This window comes from Notamacropus eugenii, chromosome 1 (genome assembly GCF_028372415.1).
Source record: "Notamacropus eugenii isolate mMacEug1 chromosome 1, mMacEug1.pri_v2, whole genome shotgun sequence".
Taxonomy (NCBI): Eukaryota; Metazoa; Chordata; class Mammalia; order Diprotodontia; family Macropodidae; genus Notamacropus; species Notamacropus eugenii.
In genome coordinates this window covers 750,754,892-750,778,041 of record NC_092872.1, presented here as the reverse complement: position 1 = coordinate 750,778,041, position 23,150 = coordinate 750,754,892, and the positions used below count along the sequence as shown (strand labels likewise).

Sequence of the window (23,150 nt, the reverse complement as noted above, 5' to 3'; positions counted from 1 at the left end):
CACCTCTCACTTGCCTTGGCCAAATCAGATACCCACCTGATTGCCTGCAGGGGCACTCCCTAAATGAATGCCCCAGCCCTTGGATTCTGAGCTGCCAAGGCTAAAGAAGAAGCTTCTTGGAGGACATTCATTCATTCATTCACAGAAATGTGGAGAACCGCTTAGTGTTCTTCGGTTGGTGAATCAGGGTCTTCAAGACTACACCAGGTTCTATGTAGACTGGCCCTTAGGGTTTTGTGTCCAAGGTCTGACAAGGCTGGGCCTCACCAGAGGATCCCAACACTTATCCCAACAAGACCCCATCAGGCTGGGTAAGGAGAGGCACACCCATTAAAGAAAGGTGCCTGTGTTCTAACAGAGCAGACCATACCACACCAAGTTTATTTTTTAAAAAACTGCTTTAATCAAAAATCTGGTTGGGCAAATCAGTAAGCACTACAAGCTTTCAAAGATTTTCAGGAAAGGCAACGGGGACCTAAGTGGAAAGAAGCAGCAGCCACTGCAAATTCTTTGGTTATTAGGAGAGTGCCAGGCACAATGGGAAGCATGGCGTGCCTGCCCCCGCAAAGGCCCCCGCCCCAGCCTCCTTCCCAAAAGTCTGAGGGGGATGTGCCCAAAATAAACTCCCAGCATCCCCCAGAGCACAGAATGTCTCCAAGTCAAAGCTGCTTTCAAGTTTGGGTTCTTTTTGTTACAATCAATGTGTAGGATTTGAACCTTGAAGTCAAACATGAACTTCTTTATAGTCAATTCCAGGACACTAATTCCCCACACCCCACACAGAAAGGACCAGCAGGATCTGTTTTCAGAACAGCCATTTCCTGTTGTCCAGCCCCAGGGATGCTTCTGAGGCTCATCCCACCCCCCCAGCGGAGGAGCTCTGGTCTCAAAGAGCGCCCACCTTTGCCACAGCCTTCACCAGCCGTGGGTGTGCCCTTATGGAACCAGCAGACTATCACTTCTTGGGGTGTGGAGGGCCCGGCTAAGATGTTCCAGATCACATGGTGGACTCGCTTTCCCCTTCCTCTGAACTACTTAGTCTAGCAAGTTGAGACTGTAACCTCCAAGCTTACTTCAGGGGACCATGGATGAGGATCCAGAGAATAGTACAAGACAACCTAATTTTATCAAGTTACAATAATGCAGTTCCTCCGACTCAGTGGTCCACCGAGTCTCTTGTGGCTCTGTGTGATATGGGGGCCTGTGCTTCATGTGTTTTAACATCAATGGCCTCAGTTCAGTTTTCCCTGGGCAGGGCTGCAAGAGCCAGGACCACCCAGCAGTCATCTCAGCAGGGGTGACAAGGGTCTCTGAGCACACACAGCTGCCTATACTAACACCTTCAATAAATAGCCTGACTGCAAACAAAGATCAGAAAATTATCTCAGTAGAATAAATTAAAATATTGCATTTATATCGGCCTGTTTTGCTTCTTTTTTTAAAATTACTTGGAATGTTTTTTGTGTTGGTTCTTTTTTCTAAATAAAGAGACCCCCATTAAGAGGTGGCTGCTGCAAACTGCTTGGCCTTCACCTCCCTCTCCTCAGACTTCAACAGCTTCTTTGCGGCGATAATGGTGTTCTTCATCAGCATGGCGACTGTCATGGGCCCCACGCCCCCAGGGACTGGTGTGATGTAGCTGGCTTTCTTCTTGACTTCTGCAGGGACAAAGAAGAAAGGTGGGGTACTTCAGGACTGGGTCAGACCCCTCCCATAAACCTGATGTACTCATTTTCATTTTCAACTGCAAACATAAACTAAGTCTCATCCACACTGTTCAGGAGCCTGAAGACTCTGAAGATCTCTAACTCAGATCCCACAAATATGTAGTGAGCACCGTATGTGTGCACAAAGTTCTGTTGGACGTGGAAAGACAAAAGATAAAAAGGTACATTTTCTTGGGACAATAAAATATGCCTGTAGCAAGATCAGGGCTAAGTAACCTGAGGAAGAGGAGGATCCTCTTAGCTTAGAGGGGAGCAGGGGCCTGGCACCATCAGAGAAGGATGCATAGGCGAGGAAGTACCTGGGCATAAGGGAGATCTGGGGGACACTGGTTGAAAAACAAAGTCAGAAGCATGAGCACCTGAAAACCACAGCTCCCCACAAGCATAACGGGGGGAGGAGCGCTCCCCTCCACTTGCCTAGAACAGCAGGGGGCAGCGATGAGCTTGAGGCCAATGGCCTAGGTCATCTTGCACAATAAATCAGAATGGATCTAAGGCTTGAATGTAGAAGCTGCCACTGTGCACTAACTGGAAGAAAATGAGATTAAGTCCCTTCACAGCCAGGGTTGGGGGATACTGGTTAACCAACCCAGGAAATGTCCCAGAGGAAACCATCAAAAACAATTCTGAGCTCATGAAATGGAGAAGCTTTTCCATAAATAAATCCACAGACAGAATAAAAGACTGAACTCTGAGTGCAAAGAATCCCTGCATCAGCCCACTGAGGGGCTTCCCATGTCCCCCTAAGGCAGAGCTGTCCACCCCTTCTGAGGTTCCTGGTCTTCAGAGTCAAGGGCCCCAAGAGGTCGAGGGACTGGCTTGGAGCCACGTTTGGACCCAGGCCTTCTTCACTGAGGGCAGCAACCAGCTTCCTGTCTGTTGTCCCATCGTGTAAATGTGAAGGTCACTTTCTGAACCCAAAGAAAATCACTTTAGTGGCTGAAAGGAGGATGGACTGGAGTGGGGTAGAAATGGCAGACAGGCCCCCTGCCACAACAGCTACTGTAATTGTCCAGATGGGAGGTGATGGGGGTCTACACCAGCTAGGGGAAGGGTCAGCGTGTTTGAGAGATGCTTCAGAGGTGAAATCAGAGGTGAAATGGTCTTGACACCATATTGGATCTAGATGTGAGAGACAGTGAGGGGTCCAGGATGACTCCTAGGTTGGGAGCCTGAGGGATGAGAGGATGGTATTTCCCTCTACAATAGTAGGGAAAGGTACAAGGAGGAGACAGTTTGGGGGAAAGATCATAAGTTCAGTTTTGAACATATTAAATTCAAGATGTCTACTGGACATCCAGTTCAAGATGTCTGAAAGGCAGCTAAAGATGAGAGACTAGAGGTTAGCAGAGGGGTTAGGGCAGGACAGGGAGATGTGAGAGTCATCAGCATAGATGGGAGCTAAGCAGGTCACCAAGGGAAGAAGTCTAAAAGGAGAAAAGAAGAAGACCCAGGACAGAGTCCTGAGGGACACCTGTGGTTACTGAGGGCATGATCTGGAGGAGGGCCCTGCAGAGGAGACTGAGGAGAGGTAGTCAGAGAAGTGTCCTGAAAACCTAGGAAGTAGGTACCAAGGAAGAGAGTGACTGACAGGGTCAAAGGCTGCAGAGAGGTCAAGGAGAATGCACACTGAAAAGAGGTCTTTTGGGCTGGCAACACTAGCAGATCATTGGGAACTCTGAAGCAGAATGATAAGGCAGGAAGGTAGATTGTAAGGGTTTAGAAGAGCAAAAGGAGAGAAAACAGAGGCACCTAAGGCAGACAGCCTTTTGGAGAAATGAGGAGGAATACTTGCAATGGTGAGACCACAGCTCCCATCACGTACTTAAAAAAAAACCCAAAGACAAGGTAGTTCAGCCTTCAGGCTCCGGCCCTAGTTGGCTTCCTGACCTGATGGGCAGGTACAAGGTACTTCCCTGCCGAGGAGGGTACAGGCACCACTATGCCACTTACCTTCAAAGTCCACATCTCCCACTAATTTGGGCTTGGCAGTGATGGGATCATGAACCCGATTTATCCCCACATCGATGACAGCAGCCCCTTCCTTGATCATGTCTGCTGTGATCAGATTAGGGATACCTGGAACAGAAGAAAGCGAAATGAGCTCTCCAGACCTGTCTGCACTCAGATTCCTGGACACAAGTGGGGATGCATCAAACAGCATGAAAGAAACAACACTGCCAAGACATTTTACTGAATCTGATACCAAGTGCTCCTCTCTATCTCGACCACCTTGGGCCTCTGATGCTGGGACTTTCACCCCAAGAGTGTGACTCTGCCTCATTCCAGGGAGTGTAAAGACAACCCTTCAGAGGGGTCAAGCCCCTTAGGACCTCAGCACTTCTCCTCTTCCCAATGGAGGGAGGCGAGAGCTGAAGCCTTCCAGAAGACCCAGCCCCTGGTTCAGGCCTCCCCGTTCCAGCTCCCTCCCCTTCTAGCCCTTCCTGTCACCTTGTCCCCTCTCCTGTCCTGCTCTGCCCAGGCTTAAGGTGGCCTTCTGGCTCCTCAGCACCTCCCAGCCTGCACAGGCCACCCTCCTGACTCCCTCACATCTCTCCTTGCTCCCAGACTCCAGAATGATGCTATCACCCAGGTGCTGGTCTAGTTACAGCAACTCACAGAGTTAATACTTTACCTAGTGCATGTGTTAGCATTTTAAAGAATCCAGGAGATTTCTGACTCTACTTAATAGGACCAGAAAGAGACACTGAGCAGAATTCCTGGCACACCGTGGGATGGCAATCCCACCCCCCATAAGAAAGCCCCTGCAGCATGCATCATATTACTCATAAGGACAGAGGGTATCACTCACTAGAGAATAAGCACTTGACCTAGCATCACAAACCTTGAATCCAGCCCCTGACATCCCTCACATATGGCCTGACTGATTTTTGTAAAGAGGCTATTGCTTAAGGAAAGGCTCCTCGCACAAAAAAGGCCCCTTTCAAGTCTTTTTCTGGGCTCGCCATCACCCAATCCACAGCAGGCACAGAAGGGGCTTCTTTCTCACAGAAATTAAATCCGTAAGGGACATAACAGGCTCTTTCATCCAACAAACGAGCGCCCCACGCACTGTACAAGCAGGACCAGAATCCTGAATATCCCAAAGCCCAAATGCTGTCTGCATCCCACACCTCACCTGCAGCGGACACTACGATATCTGCAAGAATCGTGTGGTTCTTCAGCTGCTCCTTGGGAGTGTAACGGTGAGAGATCGTCACAGTGGCATCGCCTGCGGAAGAATCCAAACATTGAACTTGTTCTTTGGTGATCATTTGGGAGCTGTCTCTTATCTGGAATGCTCACATCCACCAGGGCATCATCGCCCCTTTCAAAAAGCAAATGACAGTACTGAGCTGCAAGTAAACTAATTTCTCAGCTGCCTCCACAGAAAAGGCTGGGCATCACAAGCGACATTCCAAGGTCACTTCATGGTGTGTGCCTTCGAGGCTCAGAAAGAGTCTTGGCCCTGCCTGCAGTCTCACAACCAAGCAGTAACAAGGGAAGACGCAAATCCAGGCCTCACTCCCAACTCTTCCCAGCCAGTAAGGTCACTAATGGAACAATGGACACACTAATCCCATGGAACACAAATTAAGCAACGCTACAAAGCATCAAGCACACTGAGAAGCACCTCAATGCTCCCACAGCAGATCCCAGGCCCACAGGGGATCTCACAGATCAAAACAAAGTGCTCACCTCCAGGCCGTTCATGTCTGCCATCCGTATGTAGCAACATTGCGATGGGCATGCCCACATTCTTGGACCTGCCAGCCACCACCACATTTTTCCCCAATGTGGGAATGCCCGTCCGCTTAATGATCTCCCACACCCCCCAGGGCGTCGCGGGGAGCATGGAGTACTGGTCCAGGCACATGCGCCCCACGTTGATCACATGAAAGCCATCCACATCCTTATCTGGAGCCACAGCATTGCAGACCTTTCTTTCATCAATGTGCTCTGGGAAGGAGAAAGGAGGGTCAGGCTCTGACACAGTACCAATTTCAAAGAGGTATATGGCAGGCTACAGAACCAAGGTCTCCTCTGTTATAAAAACTGACAACTAACATTATACAGTGCCCTTGGCATGGCAGAAGCAGTATCGACTTCCCAAAAGCAAGGACAGCTTTGCCACATCTACTAAGGTCCCTGCCACGTTAGCTAGGCAGGCTTTTTATAAAATAGCAATGACACCATCCAAGGGAACACAGCTCAGACTGTTCATGTAGTGTCTTGGTCACCTGAGTCCCTAAAAGCCAAGCACACAAGGAGTCTGGGCTACGTGCCCTAAGAGTCTCAACACCTTCTTGACCAGCCCTATGGTGCCGGACGCTGTGGTCACCAGAACCAAAGCTGCATCCTTACCCAACACGCCTTCTGTAGCATTGTTAGGTAAACTCTTTCTCTTAGATGTTAATCTCATTTCAGTCCTGAGCCTGAACCACCAGACCAGCCAGAGGGAAGCCAGTCAGGACTGAAACCTTGTAACTTAAATTTAAGGATCTAATCAAAATAGGGATTCCTAAACTCCAGATTACATCACAAGTGACTAAATCTAGGGGGATACTCACCACAACTAAGTGGTGACTAAATTAAAAGAAAAATAAAGGAGGAGTCTTCTAGTCTTCTGGAGAAGACAGATCTTCTCCTAGCATATCTCCCCATCACCACTCCTCAACTCCATAAATCAGTCAAGCATGTACACTTACATTATCATTACAGAAAATTTTCTTTGTTTCATAATGACTATAAAATGTGTTAAATAATGCTTTAAAAGGGGTTTTTCTGATTAGCAAGAGGAATTAATTCAGCTGATCAGAATCATTCTCTTCAAATATTTATACATGTGTGCCTCTTGGATTTTAGTGAACTGTAGAATATAAATTGGTTTTCTTCCTTAGGAAAAAATCACAGGTTGTTGGATTTGTTTAAGATCCTTGGCAAAATCCTAGCATGAAATTAACTACTGAATGACCTGTGAACAACTCGGAAAGGAAAATGGTGATCACTAGGAACTCACTTGGATTCACTAAGAACACAGTGGGGGTCAACCTGATTTCCCTCCTTTTTGAAAGTGATTTGCACTGGAAAATCAGAAGAATGATGTAGACTGTACATCTGGCTTCTGGCAATACATCTGCCAAAGTCATTCATATCCTTGCAAACTAAATAGATAAATATGGGGTGGAAAATCACAGGTAAATTTGTAGGTGGCTAAACAATACCCAAGTCTGTTCATTAATGAAGTCAAGCTAAGACAGGGGGCTCTTTACTGTGATGGCGTCATGGACACCTTCTCAGAATACTGTTTGTAAATAAGTGATAATCTGGGCAAGGCTAACCCACAAAGAAAAATAAAGATCCCTTTGACCTCTTTCTTGAGCTAGAACCAATCCCTACATAGCTGACCTCTGCTTCTGGTCTCCTAGGCCTAAAAGCTATTTCTAAGAAAGAAGCCCCCTACAGCCCAGTAACTTCTTCAACCTACCTACAAATAACATTACTGGCTTCCCTCACTGTTCCCTCCCCAGGGGAGCCAGTTGGGCAGCACATGACAGGACACTAGGGGATGCCTCAGTACACAGAGCGCTGGGCCTAGAATCAGGAAGACCTGAGTTCAAATTCAGCCTCAGACAGTTTGCTAAACAAGTCACTTAACTACTTAGCCTCAGCTTTCTCCTATGTAAAATGGGGATAATGATAATAATAACAGCCCTTACCTCTAAGAATTGTTGTCAGGATAAAATGCAGTAACGTTTGTAAAGCACTTGGCAAACATTAAAACACTAGTTAAATGCTAGGTGGTATTTTTCCACAAATACCCCAACAACAGTGTAATGCAAAGAGCACTAGCCTTCAAAGTCTGAGGAGGTATATTAAATTCCCAGCTTTGACCCCTAATAATTTTATAACCAAAATAAGTCACTTACCCTCACTAAGCCTCACCTACAAACCAGAAAAATGCCCCTAGGACTTCCCTCAGTGAAGTGAGAATTAAATAAGATAACAGTTTGAGATACTCTGCACACACTGAAATGGACCAGAAACCCCACTTAGTGGGAGAGGAGCTCTGCTTTTGCGGAGCCCAAAAGGCTGGGGTAAGCAGGGTGGACAGACACTTGGGCAAACATCAGAATACACACTCAGGGTCAGTACAAAATTGCTTTTTAATGAGAGTGAGAGAAAATCACGTCTTAAAAACAACATCAAAGAAATAATTTCTGCATGATCCTGAATATGATAGCAAATAAGAAAGGATCCAAACAAGCTGTTTGCTATCTCTACAATAATACTTCAAGATGAAAGTGTGAAAGCGAGCAGAGCTTCTCAAAGCCCCAGCGTTCCCCAGCCCCAAGAAGAGAAGCTCCTGGCTTTGGGCCTCCTCCGGTCAGTGGAACATGGCATGAAGCTTGGACACTGAGGCTAAGGGTGCTGACAGTACTGACCCATTTCTGAGAGTCAGATTTAAATTGTATGCACCATTCTAAACATCTGTTAATGAAGCATATGGCCAGGGACTCACTGAAGGTCTTGACTGCCAAGAGGAGTGATTCTTTTTCTATTCTATTAATAACCAATTATTAGTATCAGGCTCCAGGGCTTTTTTTTCTTTTTACTTCCTCATTCAAAGACCAGCCAGTCTCTGAAGGACGGGGCTGATGGTGAGACTGGCCTATGAGCAGCAAGGAAAGTGAAGCTTCCTCTGGCTATATGAGGAACTTGTACAGGTGAAATGCTGTACATTTGCCCAATAACATGCAAGCCCACTGTGCCTCAAACCAAACTAAAACTAAGTCTTTCTCTGGGAAGGAAGGGAGGAAACAAGCCCCATGTGCCAGGTATGGTGTGCTAAGCACTTTACAAGTATTACCTGATTTGATACTCCCAATAACCCTGAGAAGGAAGTGCTATCCCCATTTTACAGACGACAAAACTGAGGCAGAGAGAGGTTAAGTGACTTAAGGATCTGAGGCCAGAATTGAATGAAAGTCTTCCTACCTCCAGGCCTGGTGGCTCTGTGCTCAGTGGCACCCCCAGCTGCCTACAAAGCACCTCCTATGGACCAAAGATCACACTCACCCGGAAGAGGGAGCTGAACCAGGAGGCCGTCGACATGGTCATCATCATTGAGCTTACTGATTAAATCCAGCAGCTCTTCCTCTGAAATGGAGGCAGGTTTCAAAATTGTTTCACTGCTGATTCCTGTTCGATTAAAACAAACAAATTAATGTGAAACCCCTGGACAGACAGCTCGTGGCCTCACCGCCCAGTCCGCTTCTCATCCCAGGGAACATGCACATGACAAGAAACCCTTCTTGGTCAAGAAGGCCAAGGCCTCGCTGGCCTCGGGACTACTACTGACTGCTGATCTTTACATAACCTCCCTTACACAAGGTTCACCTAGTATCTAGAGCAGGCAGTGACATCTAAGGACGAAATCTCATCACCTGAGGCTTCATGGGAGATCAAACAGAAAACCCTCATACGTTACAGGCAAGGACACTGAGGCCCAGAGATCCAATGGCTTGACCCACATCTAGGGCTGGTCAGTGGGAAAGTCAGGAGAAAAGGCTCACAATATTTACTCCTTGTCCCAAGTTTGTTCTGCCCCCTTAATCTGGTCTCTGTCCTTAATCTGCCTGACAATCTTTTACCATAAATGCCCAAACACTGAGTTAAATCCACCCCCCCAACCCCATGTCAGACTGAAGTATAACTCAGTGACACAATATGCTCAAGGTCACACATCTCTATGTGAACTACACACACATGCACACACTCACGCATGCACAATTCCAACAATACAAAGGGCTTTGCATTTCAGAAGATGTATTGTCCAGTATATGTGAAATATTGTCCAGTATTTCTTCACTGCCTCTGTGAGAGAGAGTGGAAAATGGAAGTGGTGCTGGACTCGAAGACATCTGATTGCACCCCAAATCTGGCATTTGTTTATTAGCTGTGCAACACAGCCTCAGCACAATCCCTTAGCCTCTATTCCCTAACTGATAAAATGAAGACATTTGTATCACCTGCCTCTTTTGTGGAAAGCACTCAGGAAATGGGAGTCATCATCTCTACTCAAGTAACCAGGTTCTCTGAAATAATTCCATCCCACTGACACCCAACAAGTGAACACTGCCCTCCTCAATCCCATCCCCCATTCCCACCCCCCTTCACTTACTCAACTACTCCCTCACCCTCCCTTTTCATATACAATCCGTTGCCCAATCTTCTTTCTACTGCCATGACACCCTCCCACACACCTCTTTCCCTGCACGGACTGCACATGCAGGCACACAGCTACCACAGGAGTTCAGACCCTCATCATGTCACAGCAGATGCCCATGGTAACCTTCCCATTGGTCTCCAGCCTCCTACTGCTCACACTCCAGGGCCCCCTCTTAATCCTTTGGGATTCCTCTTTGGGCATTTAAAGCTCCTCACTGTAAGGTGCTCTCCTCCCTTTCCAATCTCACAGCACAATCCTACCTCCCATGCCTTCCATAGTCCAGCCTGGGGCCTTTGGCTGTCCCTTGTCTTCTACCCTAGATGTCCCATTCCTATGCTCTCTACTCCACCCCACCTGTGTTTCCTTCAACACTCACCCTCAAGCCCTACCTTCTGGTCCCCCCACCACTGCCCCTTCCCACCTACCTCAAGTTTTCCTCCCCATGGGCACCTCCCATGGAGCTTTACAAGCATACTACTACAAATCCACGATGTCTCCTCTTTGGAGCTTAGCTTCCTGAAGGCAGACACGACTTCCCTTTAATCTTGGTAAACTCAGCACTGAGCCTGGCACATAGTAGGTACTTAACAAATACATGATTATAGATCCTTATAAATGCCACCTAATCCCCCCAGTGCGTAATCATCCCCCAACTCTCCAATTTAGAGGAGGTTCTGGCAAAGCCAAGAACTATGGACAGCTGAGCAGGAAGGCCCTGTCAGGAATGTGGCTAATAAAACATCACACCAAGTCAATCTTAAGAGGAGATCGTCATAGACCATCAACCTACCCACATCTGCAGCAGCCTTGGTCTTGTTCAAGACATAGGAGTGACTTGCAGGGTTTTCTCCCACCAGGACGACACTCAGGTGGGGCCTTTTGTTACCTAAGGCGACCCACTGTTCCACTTCCTGCCGGGCCTCCTGCCTGATCTGTTGGGCCAGCTTCTTTCCAGAAATCACAATGGCTTCATTTCTGTGGATGGAAAGAACACCTCAGTTTGTGATCAAGAGGACAGGCCACACCGCCTGCCCTTTGTCTCCAACTCTGGCCATTCCATGTCTGCTGAACTCATTCATTCCAAGACAAAAAGTCAAATATCTGGGGATTTTACTTTCCAGATCTATTTGAGAACCTAGCTCTTTGTCAAGAGTATCAACTCAATGCGATAAACACTCAAATTCATTTTATTAAGATCAAAGAAAGGATTCAGATTCCAAACCCCAAATTCTACAGTAAAAGCCCTGAGGTCAAGAAGTGAGAAACCATGCATGAGGTCATTAGAGCGCTCAGGTCTTTGGAGTTCCTAATACTTACTGCTCCCAGACACTGCTAAATGCATTCTTTATTCAATAAGCATATATTAAACATCAACTATGTGCAAGCCACTATGCTAGGCCCTAGAAATACAAAGTCAAAAACAGTCCCCATTCTCACAGAGCTTATGTTTTATTACACAAATAAATTAAAGGGATTTGGAGGACAGAGAATACGTTAACTAGACTAACAACTAAGAAAGGTTTCTGAGAGGAGGGAGCCCTGAATTGAGACTTGAAGGATCCTAGCTAAGAAATGAGTCACAAATCCAGGCTCAGACATGCTTATGAGACCCTAGGCAAGTAAGTGAAGCTCTGACTGGCACCTCATCTATAAAATGGGAATAATATTAGCACCTTCCTCCCAGGGCTGTTGTGAGGAGTAAATGAGATAGTAAGTGGAAAAGCCTTTGCAAACCCTGCAGCACAATAGAAATGCTGGCCATGATGTTGATGATAGCAGTGGTGGTGGTGGTGGGGACAATGTGAGGATAGTGAAAGGCAGGGATCAAGAAGAATCTGTACAAAGGCAGTCAAGGTGGGAAGGGAGCAGAAAGCAGATTACGTTGTCTGGAAGGGAAGATTGAGAAATCTGGACCACTCCGCCAAGGCATCTGTGTTTTGTCCCAGAGCCAAAAGGAGCCACGGAGGATCCTCGACCATGAGGGCGCTATAGTTAAACTGGGCCTTGGTGAAATGACTCAGACAGCCGCAGCAGAGACGTATCAAAGACGTGTTAAATCAAGGAAAGAGAGAAGCAAAGAGCATCATGAGAAAAGTGTTTCACTTATCCAAGTGGGGGATAAATTTGTCTGGATACCAATGGAGCAAATGGGGTCCAGGAGACAATGTGAAGGCAAGAGTGGAAAGACTTTAGTAAGTGACTGAATCTGGGGAATGAGGGGGACGGGAAGCTGTAAATCAGAGTGGCTGGAAGGACAGTAAAGCCTTCAAGAGAAGAAGGCCCATGTGACCAGGGAGATCAGAAAAGACTCTGGACAGGAATGTTACTACAGAAGTGATGACCCAGGGCTGCCACTTAAAACCTGAATTTCAGAGAGGTTGTCAAAGACCTGCCTGCAAACTTTGACCAAAGGTCTCTCTTCAAATCCACCAACTTAGAAAAACCCTCTTTCCCTTCCTTTTGGCCTGCTCCTCTTCTCCCCCTAAGACACTCAGTGGGGACCCAAGCCATCAGTCAGAACACGTGTCTTTAGAAAGACTGAACCCCACAATCTCATCAGTCCCTTATAGCACAGGTGGTAAATGCAGGACCTACAATAAGAACTCTGAGTGGGCTGTAACAACCTCAAATGGAACTGGGAAATATATGACAAAATCAATAAAAAACACAATAGAGTATAATGTGGAAAGTAGTTCTCTAAGACAATATGCCCTGCCATAGGGATCCTTATGTAGGGTTTAGTGACCAGCTGGTATTTGAACTTGGCAACACACCTGGCACCTTCCAGCTCTCAAAGATTACATATCCCCTGGCAATACTGATCCTGACTTGCATGTCTATACCTAGCTATTCATTTATATTTCTAACATAATCCGTGAGGCTTTCTGGGACCCTACTTTAAAATGCTTTCTCCCACCCTAACCTCCACCCAAAGTGAAAGATTTATGGGTCAATAAGGTCCAAAGTCTTGCAGGACAAGACATGTATGGGCTTCGATCTGTACCAGAGAAGAGAGTACTCCTATTGAGATCAGTCATTTCAGTAGTTTCTAGTTTCTAATTCTCCAAGATCCACCTAAGTATTGGATATCCTATATTGTCATTGCCAGATTTAGCTCTCTGAAGCTAAATATTAACTAAAATAGATGCATAAGCATTTACAACCTATAATCAGAACTCCAATGACTGTTTTTAGTGGGTTCTGTCTTTTAACAGCTAACCCTGAACTCAGGCTACCAGAGAGAGAATTCAATCATTCCTCTCTCCAGCTTTTCTAACACCCCTCCACCAAGGCTGTCACTTCATTCCAACTCCCAAGGGTTCCCAAATGGCACAGAGTAGATGGAAAAGAGCTCAAGGATAAGGTAGGATTCAGCCTTCGATGGAACTGGTGGGCCAACCCCATCAGCTCATCACTGGAAGGTGGGGGAGGAAGGAGAGCAAGGGAGAAGGGGAAGAATCTGTAGCCTCAGCCTACTATAGACTACAACGCATTTGACAGACCATCAGTCACCTACCAAAAATGCCACAGCAGGGCTCCCTCAACGTCTGTCAAGTCATCATAAGTACATTACTAGTGGTCTATCAATCCCTCCCATGTCATCCCTTAACATTCTGGCTATACTGCACAAACATTCCTGATCTATATTAATAAAGGGGTCGAGACCCACGGCAGCAACCTATTCCGGGAACTGGAAAGCCAGCCTAGGGAAGGGTACTGGAAAGAGAGCTGAGTCACAGCTGCCTTTTGGAGTGACTTAGTTTATTTATACCTCAGCTGCAGACCCTCCATCTCAGGATGCTCAGTTTCCATTTCAAGTAAAAGGCATTTTCTTTGGCAAGCAGCACCTGTCATCACACATGGACCAGGGTGTGGAATCATGCAGGCAGAAGCAGTAGGTTCCAAAGGATTTAAACCTGGCTTAGTTGCAGGAGCAGTGGAGCTTACATGGGGCTGGGTTTCATTGAAAATCTCAGGATGGCCATTCAATATGAAAGGAAATAAATTCTAGGGTTTGTCATGCATATACACACACACACAAACACACACACACACACACACATACACGCACATATATATATGTACAAATACATACACAGAAGAAACAAAGCAATGAGTTGAAAAATAAAACCTTATTTGGCACATAACATTTTTTAGTATCCTAAAAGTGTGAAATCACTTGTCAGGACAGTCCAATAAGGTGGTGAGCCTCTCTTTTCTGGTTCTTATCACCTGACAGTTTCTGTCTCAGATGAATTTTTCTGAAAAATGCTCACCTATCACATCCTGCCTCCAATGTGTTTCTTGCTCTAGATTTGACAGAGAAGAGGGCTGAGAATCCTCACTTACAGCTGTTATAAATGGAATTAATACCTCATAAGCATGTTTGGTAAGAATAACTACTTCTCCCAGAACATATACCAAAGAGTTTATAATTTCACCGATGGGAAATCAACTTGGAATTTCTGGTTATTGATGAGATCAAATTCACTCCTCCTTCACTGGTGGTCTTTTGTTACTGACTTTTTCTAGATCAATATGAGAGGGTTTCACTCACATCCAAAGTTTGCTTTTGATCGGCAAGAATTATTCCTTCAGCTGACTCTCAACTTTTGTCAGAGGCAATACAACACTAACATTTAGCTATGGGACCAAGAGCACTCGTTTGATTTGTCTGAGTCTCTGATACGCTCTTTTTTTTATTCAATTTTATTTTATTTCCAGGTTCTAATTCTCTCAATTGCTCCCCTTCCCCACCTCAACTCCCACAATGAAGTGAGAGAAAAAAACCATTAGAAATCTGTATAATCATAAAAAAACAAATTCCTTCATTAACCATGTCCGAAAAAGGAGAAACTGCTTCACTCTGCTCTCTGGGAGCATTCATAACGTTCTTAGTCTGGAGGTGGATAGCATGTTCCATCAAGAGCCTTTTAAACTGTGGCAGATCATTGTGTGATCAGAGTTACAGTGTTTCACAGCTGGTCATCATTACAATGTTGCTCTGCCATGTACAATGTTCTCCTGGTTCTGCTCACTTTACTTTGCATGAATTCGTGCAAGTCTTTTCAGGTTTTTCCCTCTTCATTTCTTATGGAACAATAACATTCCATCACAATCCCATGCACAGCTTGTTCTGCCATTCCCCAACTGATGGCACCACAAAAACGCTGCTCTAACTATTTTTGTACAAACAGATCCTACTCCCTTTTCTTGGATCTCTTTGGGATACAGACCTAGTTCCAAATTGCTTTCACAAATGGCTCGGCCGGTTCACACTCTCCCAACAGCACATTAGCTATCTCCCCACACTCATCATTCTCCTTTTTTGTCATTTTAGCCAATCTGACAGATATAAGTTGGCACCTTAATAGTTGTTTTCATTTGCATTTCTTCATTTATTAACGATGTAGACATTTTTTCTTAGTGCCACAGATAACCTGGATTTCTTCCTCTGAAAACTGCCTCTTTATGTCATTTGATTATTTGTCAATTGAGACAAAATTATTCTTATTCTTGCAAATTAGAGTCAAATCCACATACACATATATATATATATATGTAAAACGAGACTTTTAGCTGAGAAATTTGCTGCAAAGATTTTCCCCTCAGTTTCTTGATTTTCTTCTCATTTTAGCTGCATTGATTTGGTTTGTTTCCTATTTCCTATGGACCTCTTTATTTCTTGTTTGGTCATAAACTCTCTCCCTATACCACAGATTGGACGAGTAAAGTTTCTTCTATGCTCCATTAATTTGCTTATATTCCCCCTTATGTCAAAACCATGTGCCATTTTAAGTTTATCTACTTACCAACATTGTTCTGAGGGGCAAATGAATATTTGTAAAGTTCTCAGCACAGTTCTGGCAATAGTAGGTACTTAATAAATTTTATCTTTATGTGACTTAATAATGCCTTTCCCCTTTCCATCTTAGTTGTTTGTTGTTCACTGTTCAGTGCAATACTGTTTGGGGTTTTCTTGGCAAAGACACTGAAGCAGTTTGTCATTTCCTTCTTCACCACTCATTTTATAGGCAACCAAGGCAGACAGGGTCACACAGTAAAGTGTCTGAGGCTGGATTTGAACTCAGGAAGAGGCGTTTTCCTGACTTCAGGCCCACACTCCATCCACTACCATCTGAGAGTTGCCCCTTTTTTATTAAGCCGTCTACAAAATAATAGCACATCTCACTCATGAGTTAGTTATGAGGCTCTAATGAGACCATGTATTTAAAGTAATTAGAATATTTATAACTTGGCCATATTGGTATTACTGGCTTTCTCAAGGAGGTTCTTAGTTGTTTTCTCCAACTTCCTTATGAATTTTAACTGCTAAAAAGAAATGAGCCCAACCAGGAAGACCACACCAGAATGGGGACCAAAGATCACAGTGAACCAATTATTAAGTCGCTGAACCTTACTAATACTGTATTCTAAGTTCTCTTTCTTCTTCACTCACAGTTCTGCAAGATGCTGAAATAACAATGTACTTCTTAGTAAACTATTAACCACTACCTAACTTCACCTTGCCCCCACTTCTCTGTCACCACATAAGGCCTTAAATAAGAAGTAAAGAGAGAATACCGACGGCCCTTTAAGACCTTCTAATGCTTCACAAAATCATGCTTTGAAAACTTTCCATTCAAGTAATGACTCAACAGTGAAGAGCTGAAAAGCCAGGAGTCATTCAATGAAATCATTTTAAAGCAGCCACAAGCACAAACCCACCCCACCCCCAGGGCTGTTCCATGACACACTGTCTCCAAAAGCCCCCAGCTTCCAGGACTCAAGTGCATAATAAAATCTGCTCAGGACTCTCCGACACTGGAAAGGCTTTCCCAGGAACTCTTACCCAAACTACAAGAGAAGCAGCTGCAGGCTATTTCCTAGCATCAAAAGCAGCAGGCTGGTGGAGCAGATAAGGAAGAAAGCTAGAATGTTCCCTGGCAGGACAGAGTGAACGCCACGGGTTAGTGAGCCAGCACAGTGAGTGCTAAGGTTCCCATCCTATTGCACACCCCCCACTAACCAGCTTCGTGGAACATCCACCATCTGAGAGTTAGGCAGGACCAGAAGCAAAGACGTGCTCCTCAGAGCATCCTCACAAACATGGCTAACTTAGGCTAGCCTGGAACAAACTGGATCACCAGGACGGAAGAACACCACTGAGCCTGGCTCAAAGCAGGGGCACGGGAAATCAGGGCAGTGCTCAAAGCAGGTCTTGGAAGGATTCCAGCTTTAAGATCTCATAGCAAAAACACATTTTAGTAGCTAGCATTTATACAGAACTTTAAGTTTTGATCACTGAATTCTCACAACAACCCTACAAGGGAGATGCTATTATGATCCTCACTTTTACAGCTGAGGAAACTGAGGCAAACAGAGGTTCAGTGATTTATTCTAGGGGCTCTCAGCTGGTTAAGTATGTGAGGCTGGATTTTTGATCACTTTGGCTCGGCACTCTGCCATCTTGTCCCCTGGGTCTCACTCCCCATTGCCTAGTCTAGGTGGCTAAGGTACGCTCCATCACACTGGCTGTAAGCAGCACCCCTACCCCTCTCCTCTCTCTCCCCCTGACATTTCTCTGTTCCAGCCACTGGCCTGCTTGTTCTCCCAACTTGGCATTTTTGCTCCCTCCTCCCAGTCCAGAGGTTTCCTTTCAAAATGCCACCTCCTTGGGGGAGCCTCTCCTGATTCCTCTGGGGTCAGTGCTCTCTCTCCCCTCACCTCCAAACCCCTCTATTTGATTCATTTTGCAAGTTCTGACTAAAGAATGTAAAGCCACCTTGAAGGGCAAGGACAGCTGCCCTGTACTTACAGCACAGAGATTTCATTCACTCATTCATGTAAGGACGGAGCTGAGTCAAGTTCAGCCTCCAGATGGATTTAACGCCCAGCAGCCTGGTGCAGTCCAGAACACTAGACTGACACCCACTTGTGACTTGTGTGGGTGACAGACTAAGTCCCCCTCTGCCCTCTGATGCCAAGCTGAGCACAGAAAACACTCCATGTCTAATTAGACAGCCATTCGGATACAGGGAGGCAGTTATCAAGCTCCTCAAAGCCTTCACTTTCTCCAAGGTAAACATGCCCAGGTCCCTTCCATGTCTCCCCCCTTCCCCAGCCACTTGTCTGGTTGCTCTCTTCCTTAAATACAGCCCCAGGACTGCAGGCAGTGACTATAGACAGGAGATGGCAGCTGTCTGGGGAGGTAAAAACCACATTGCGGGCTAAGCCTAAATTTGACCTAGTCCAGAAGGTTCAAGGTTTGTGTAGCAGTTTGTTTGTTGGCTTCAATGCTCATGAAGCAAAAAATCCAGTTAAAAATCAAGTTAACAAGGAATAAATACAACTACTTTAATAATTGAGGTTTAAAGCCTCAGAATACAAAAATATGTTAAACTAGCAAAGTGCTGGAACCTGAGGGGATCCCTACCAACTGGGGACCAGCTGAACAGCTTATGGAATTACTATTGTACTGTAGGAGATGTTGCAGGGGGTGGGAGGGATTTCTGAGAAACCTAGGAAGGTTTGCAAGACCTGATGAAGACTGAAACGAGCAGAGCCAAGAAAAAATTTTACAGGGGACAAGGAGTAAAGGTGATTTCTATTGATGAAAAAAATAAAAGTTTAATAGTTGGAAGGGCGACCAAAGCCAGCCCAACCTCCCCCAACTGACCAGCAGCTTTTTTATTTCAGTATTGCCATCCTTAAAAGCATACGTGTGTGCTTTCCACATAGTAAATAAATCTACATGATATTTCTCTTTTCAGCGGAATAGTAGCAGCACCTCAGTGGGTGGGCAGAGTGTAATCAAGAGAGCTTGGTACCCAGATGAAGTCGATGATAAGCTTTCAAAGGTCTCCAAGGCATTTACTAGTTTATGTGAGCTGCCTCAGTTTCCTCATCTATAGGTAATAATAGAAGGAGCACACCTATACCTCGTTCTGAAGATCAAACAGATAATATTGCAAAGCTTTTATAAAGCATTATTACTGTTACTATCAAGAGAAAATGACATTTAAGGGAATGTCAGGAGAGGAAATATAAGTTTAGTCAGAGGAGGAAACGGGTGCTTCCAGTTGACATCTGGGGGACCCTGTCTACATTCAAGTAAAAGCTTCCTCTCTAGGTGGGCCCTCAGTTTGTTCTCCTCTACAATTAGGGACTGACCTACGACAACCTCAGCTCCCCACCTCTTGTGGGGAAAAAGATGGAGCCAAAGAGGTGGTACTAAAGTCAAATACAAAGAGGTGTCACTAACTCAGAATATTGATTAGAGAGCATCAAGGAAGGGTTATAAAAAGCCCACAAGACCAGCTCATGGTCAGATCGGAAAGCACCAGTGACGAAGACCACGCAGATAAAGGGAAGAGATAAAGGGGAGCTAGGAATCAAGACTCCCAAGCCAGGCAAGAGGCAGAAAAGAGCGACCATCAAGGTTGCTCTACTGACCTTGGAGATAGCACAGCGGTTTCAGTATTAATTTACTGAAGAAAAAAACAGGAGTTATGGGCATCTGAGAAAGAATATGCTCTAAAGAGGTCAAAGACAACAGAATAGATGCCAATCTGGACACCAGGTAGATGATTCCCCTCGTGGTGCTGGGATGGATGGCTAAGCCAGCCATGGAACCTCAGTGTAATAGAACAACACTTCTGCACCATAAACATACAAGGGATGAAAGATGGAATGAAGGATTCACAAGTGATAGTTCAAATATTTTGCTAAAACCATAAAGTTTGCAAAGCATTTTTTGCTCACAACAGGTTAAACTGGTAGTGTTATGTTAAGTACTCCTTACCCAATTTACTGACAACTCAACGTTAAAGTGCTTTATAAATGAATCTCATCTGAGGCTCAGTAACCTCATTAGGTCAGTTACTGGAATTATTATAATCGTATTATATACATGACAGAAACAAGACCCAGGTTAAATAACAGGACACATTCAAACTAAAGTCTTCCCAAATACAAACGGCAATAATGTTCTCCTAATTTGTCCCAAGTAACATAGCTGAACAGGCAGGTGGGAAAACCCCTGAGCACATCCATCCAGCTCTCATGAAAGAATTTTGTCCGGAGCTTGGCTCTTGCTGCATTTTTATTAATGACTAAGAATCTGACAGACGGAAATGGAAAGACAGAGAAACATTCCCTTTTTTATGAAACACACATGCTCTTGCCACAATGGCCAGGGAGAGGGTCTAAATGCATTACTGGAAACTAAGCAAGATAGACTGAGGGACATCAGAGCAAATATCACTGGATACTTCTCAGCTGTCGAAGCGAGAAGTCTTTCACTTCTTGTAGTTTCCTTATCTGTAAAGTGGACACTATGATCCAGGCTAGACCTGGAAGATCAGAATTCAAATCCTTCTGAAAAGGACTCAGTTAAATGACCAAGGATATAAATCACTCACCACCCCCCAAATTCTCTAAGACTGATCTCTGAAGCACATTTACTCAAAAACGCGAGGCTCAATAAGGAAACCACTAAATGCCATCTGTAATTACTATTAGGACCAAATTTTTGTCTATAAAATTACTGAACACATACATTTTAGAGCTGACACTGACCCACCAGCAGAAAATCAAGAGTCAGAGGTGGACTGGGAAGTCTGAAGTCCGTCTAAGGCAGTGAGCCCTGCCTCTGTCTCTGGGATGAAGCACCTTCCAGCCCTGATGTCTCCTTGGTTAACAATTCTCCTCCCCAACTAGTGGCAAAGAGGGAAGGCGGGGCAGAACCGCAGGCATTCATTCATCAGAAGCTTGCAAATGAGCCCCTGGATTTCATCAGCCTGCAAATAGCCTCTGTAGCCACTAGGTGAGCTAGTAAGGGCAGGAGAAACTGGCAAAGAGGGAACACCATGGCGCGGATGCCCTGTAGTCCTTCCATCTCTCTGCCTTCTCCCCAACAAGCTGCTTCTCTCCCCTCCAGCATAGCCAGTCTTTTTTTTAATCCTTTTTAAAAAAAAAAACCAAAACTCTATCAAATGAAACAACTGCTTCTGACTTAAGCTGGCCTTTTTTGAGGTGGTCAAGACCCGTCCCCAGTGTAACCCATCTTCCTTTCCACCTTCCCTTCCAAGGTCCATTACTCTCCATCATTCTTTTCTACACCTCATCTCATCCCTAAAGGCCCCACCGTCTTGATACCAGTGACCCAAGATTCTCTGGTCAAAGCAGCCAGAAGCAAGAAGAAGCAGTTACCCCACAAGTTCATACCCCAAGAGATCCTGGGGAACCCAAGCAACCATTGACTGACTACACCCAAAGCCAAGCCTCCTCCTTTCAGTACTTACTTGGCATATATACACTTATTACGTAGCTTAGTAGTTTTCCCTCGGAGATTAGCATCAGCTCCCAGCATGGGGCAAGTAGAGTTCATCCAACCCTAAAGCTAAGTCAAATCACAGTGATAGATACGATCGCTTAACTTTGAAGTCAGGAATTCTGGAGTCTGGTGCTCTAGAGTCCACAACACAGATGGATCTGGGTGGTAAAATAGGGATAAAAATGCCTGGATAACCACCAGGACCTCTCACCAAACCACCCATTCTGAGAGCCAGAGAGGGAATGCTCCCCCTGCAACTGACAGTTTCCATTTTTTACAGATAAGAGGACCTAAGCACCCAGGGACATTATTCAAGCTGGTCCCCAGGTAGGCACAGAGATAACACCAGCTGCTTTAGATAAGACTGAAGGTCACCTAAATAACTTACTTCTGTGCTGTTTAGTGGTTTCAGTCCCATCAGACTCTGGATGATCCATCCCATTTGGGGATTTTCTTTGGTAGAAATACTGGAGTGGTTTGCCATGTCCTTCTCCAGATATGGAAACTGAGTGCCCATAGGGTTCAATGGACTTGTCCCGGGTCACACAGCTAGTAAATGTCTGGGACTGAATTTGAACTCAGGTCTCTCTGACTCCGGGTCCAAAGTTCTAATCCGATGCATCACCAAGTCAACCCGAGCCACAGTTGAACCCAGGACCTGACACCAAGCCTGCACCACTCAGGCTCCAAGGAGACAAAGAAAGCAAAGCGCCTCGTCCTCATCACCCATCGTTCTGACGTCTCTCCTCGCTGGGTGCCCGCGCACCGGGCCCACCACTGGTCGTGCCTTCCCTTTGTGAAGTGGGGAGGGGAGGGCTAGACTCCCTGCAGGACTCCGACCCCGTCCGCGGCGCCCTCCCCTCGGCCCGGCCCAGCCCGCTCGGTGTGGACGGTGTGGGTGCTGTCCCCCCCGGGGCCGCACCGCCTCCGGGGCTCCTTCAGCTCCCTGTCTAGGCGCTCTGGGGGGCCTCGAACCCCGGCCGGCCGATCGCGGCGGATTCCCGCGAGCTCCCCAGCCGGCCCAGGACCGCGGGGGGAGGACAACCAGATAAACTGGGGTGGGGGCCAGGCTCCCCAGCGACCCCCGAAGAGTTCCTGCCCCCACGGAAAATAATGGGGGGTCCCGGATCCCCGGCCCCCCACCCCAGGCCCCCAAAGGATCCGAATTGGCGCCACCGGGGAGTCTTGGCCCCGCCCAGACCCGCGATCTCCCGCCAAAGCCACCCAGCTCCCCAGAGCCCGGGGCTCGCCCCCCAGGCCCCGCCGGCGCCTCTGGGGGGGGGGGGGGGGGTGCCCGAAGTGGGCGTGGCCCAGGGGTGGGGGAGGGGCTCGGAGCAGGTGCCGCTCCCTCCCCTCCCCCAGGGCCTGGGCTCCGGCCACTGACCAGCCCGACACGGCCCGTCGCCCCCACGCCCGGGGGTCGCGCTCCCGCGGGCGGCTCGGCCCCAGGTCCGCCCAGTCTGACCCGACCCCCGCCCGCCCCCTCCTCCGGCCGGACCACTGACCACTGACCTCCAGCCATCCCTCCTCCCGCTCACCTGGCCGCCGTGACGTGCAGCGGGCGGCAGGCGCTCAGCGCGGGCCGCAGGAGCCGCGCCGCCCGCGGGGCCACGAGGGCCGCTGGAGCCGCCATCCCGCCGCCGGCAACCCGACGGACTGGGGACCGAGGTGGGAGCTGCGCTCGCGGGCACCTAGCCGGCCCGAGAAGGGGAGCGCGCGGCCGCCCGCCGCCTTTTATAGCCGCCGGCGGCGCGGGGGGCGGGGCCTGGCTCCGGGCCCGCCCGGCTCGCGGCCCGCGCATTGGGCCCGGCGCGTGATGTCACGGCCCCCGGCGGGGCCGCCGCCTCCAGGA

At 46.9% G+C, this 23,150-nt stretch overlaps 1 protein-coding gene across 1 annotated transcript; it reads right to left on the bottom strand.

Annotated features, from left to right (window-relative positions):
* Positions 1-379: 379 nt before the first annotated feature.
* On the bottom strand, positions 380-23,008 carry MTHFD2 (methylenetetrahydrofolate dehydrogenase (NADP+ dependent) 2, methenyltetrahydrofolate cyclohydrolase). The gene is made up of 7 exons (XM_072641880.1): positions 22,837-23,008; positions 10,751-10,935; positions 8,808-8,930; positions 5,427-5,687; positions 4,867-4,959; positions 3,681-3,806; positions 380-1,658 (listed from the first exon to the last, which is right to left on the bottom strand). The coding sequence occupies exons 1-7, from the start codon at positions 22,929-22,931 to the stop codon at positions 1,498-1,500; spliced, it is 1,044 nt and encodes a 347-aa protein (XP_072497981.1). The 5' UTR covers positions 22,932-23,008; the 3' UTR covers positions 380-1,497.
* Positions 23,009-23,150: the final 142 nt, after the last annotated feature.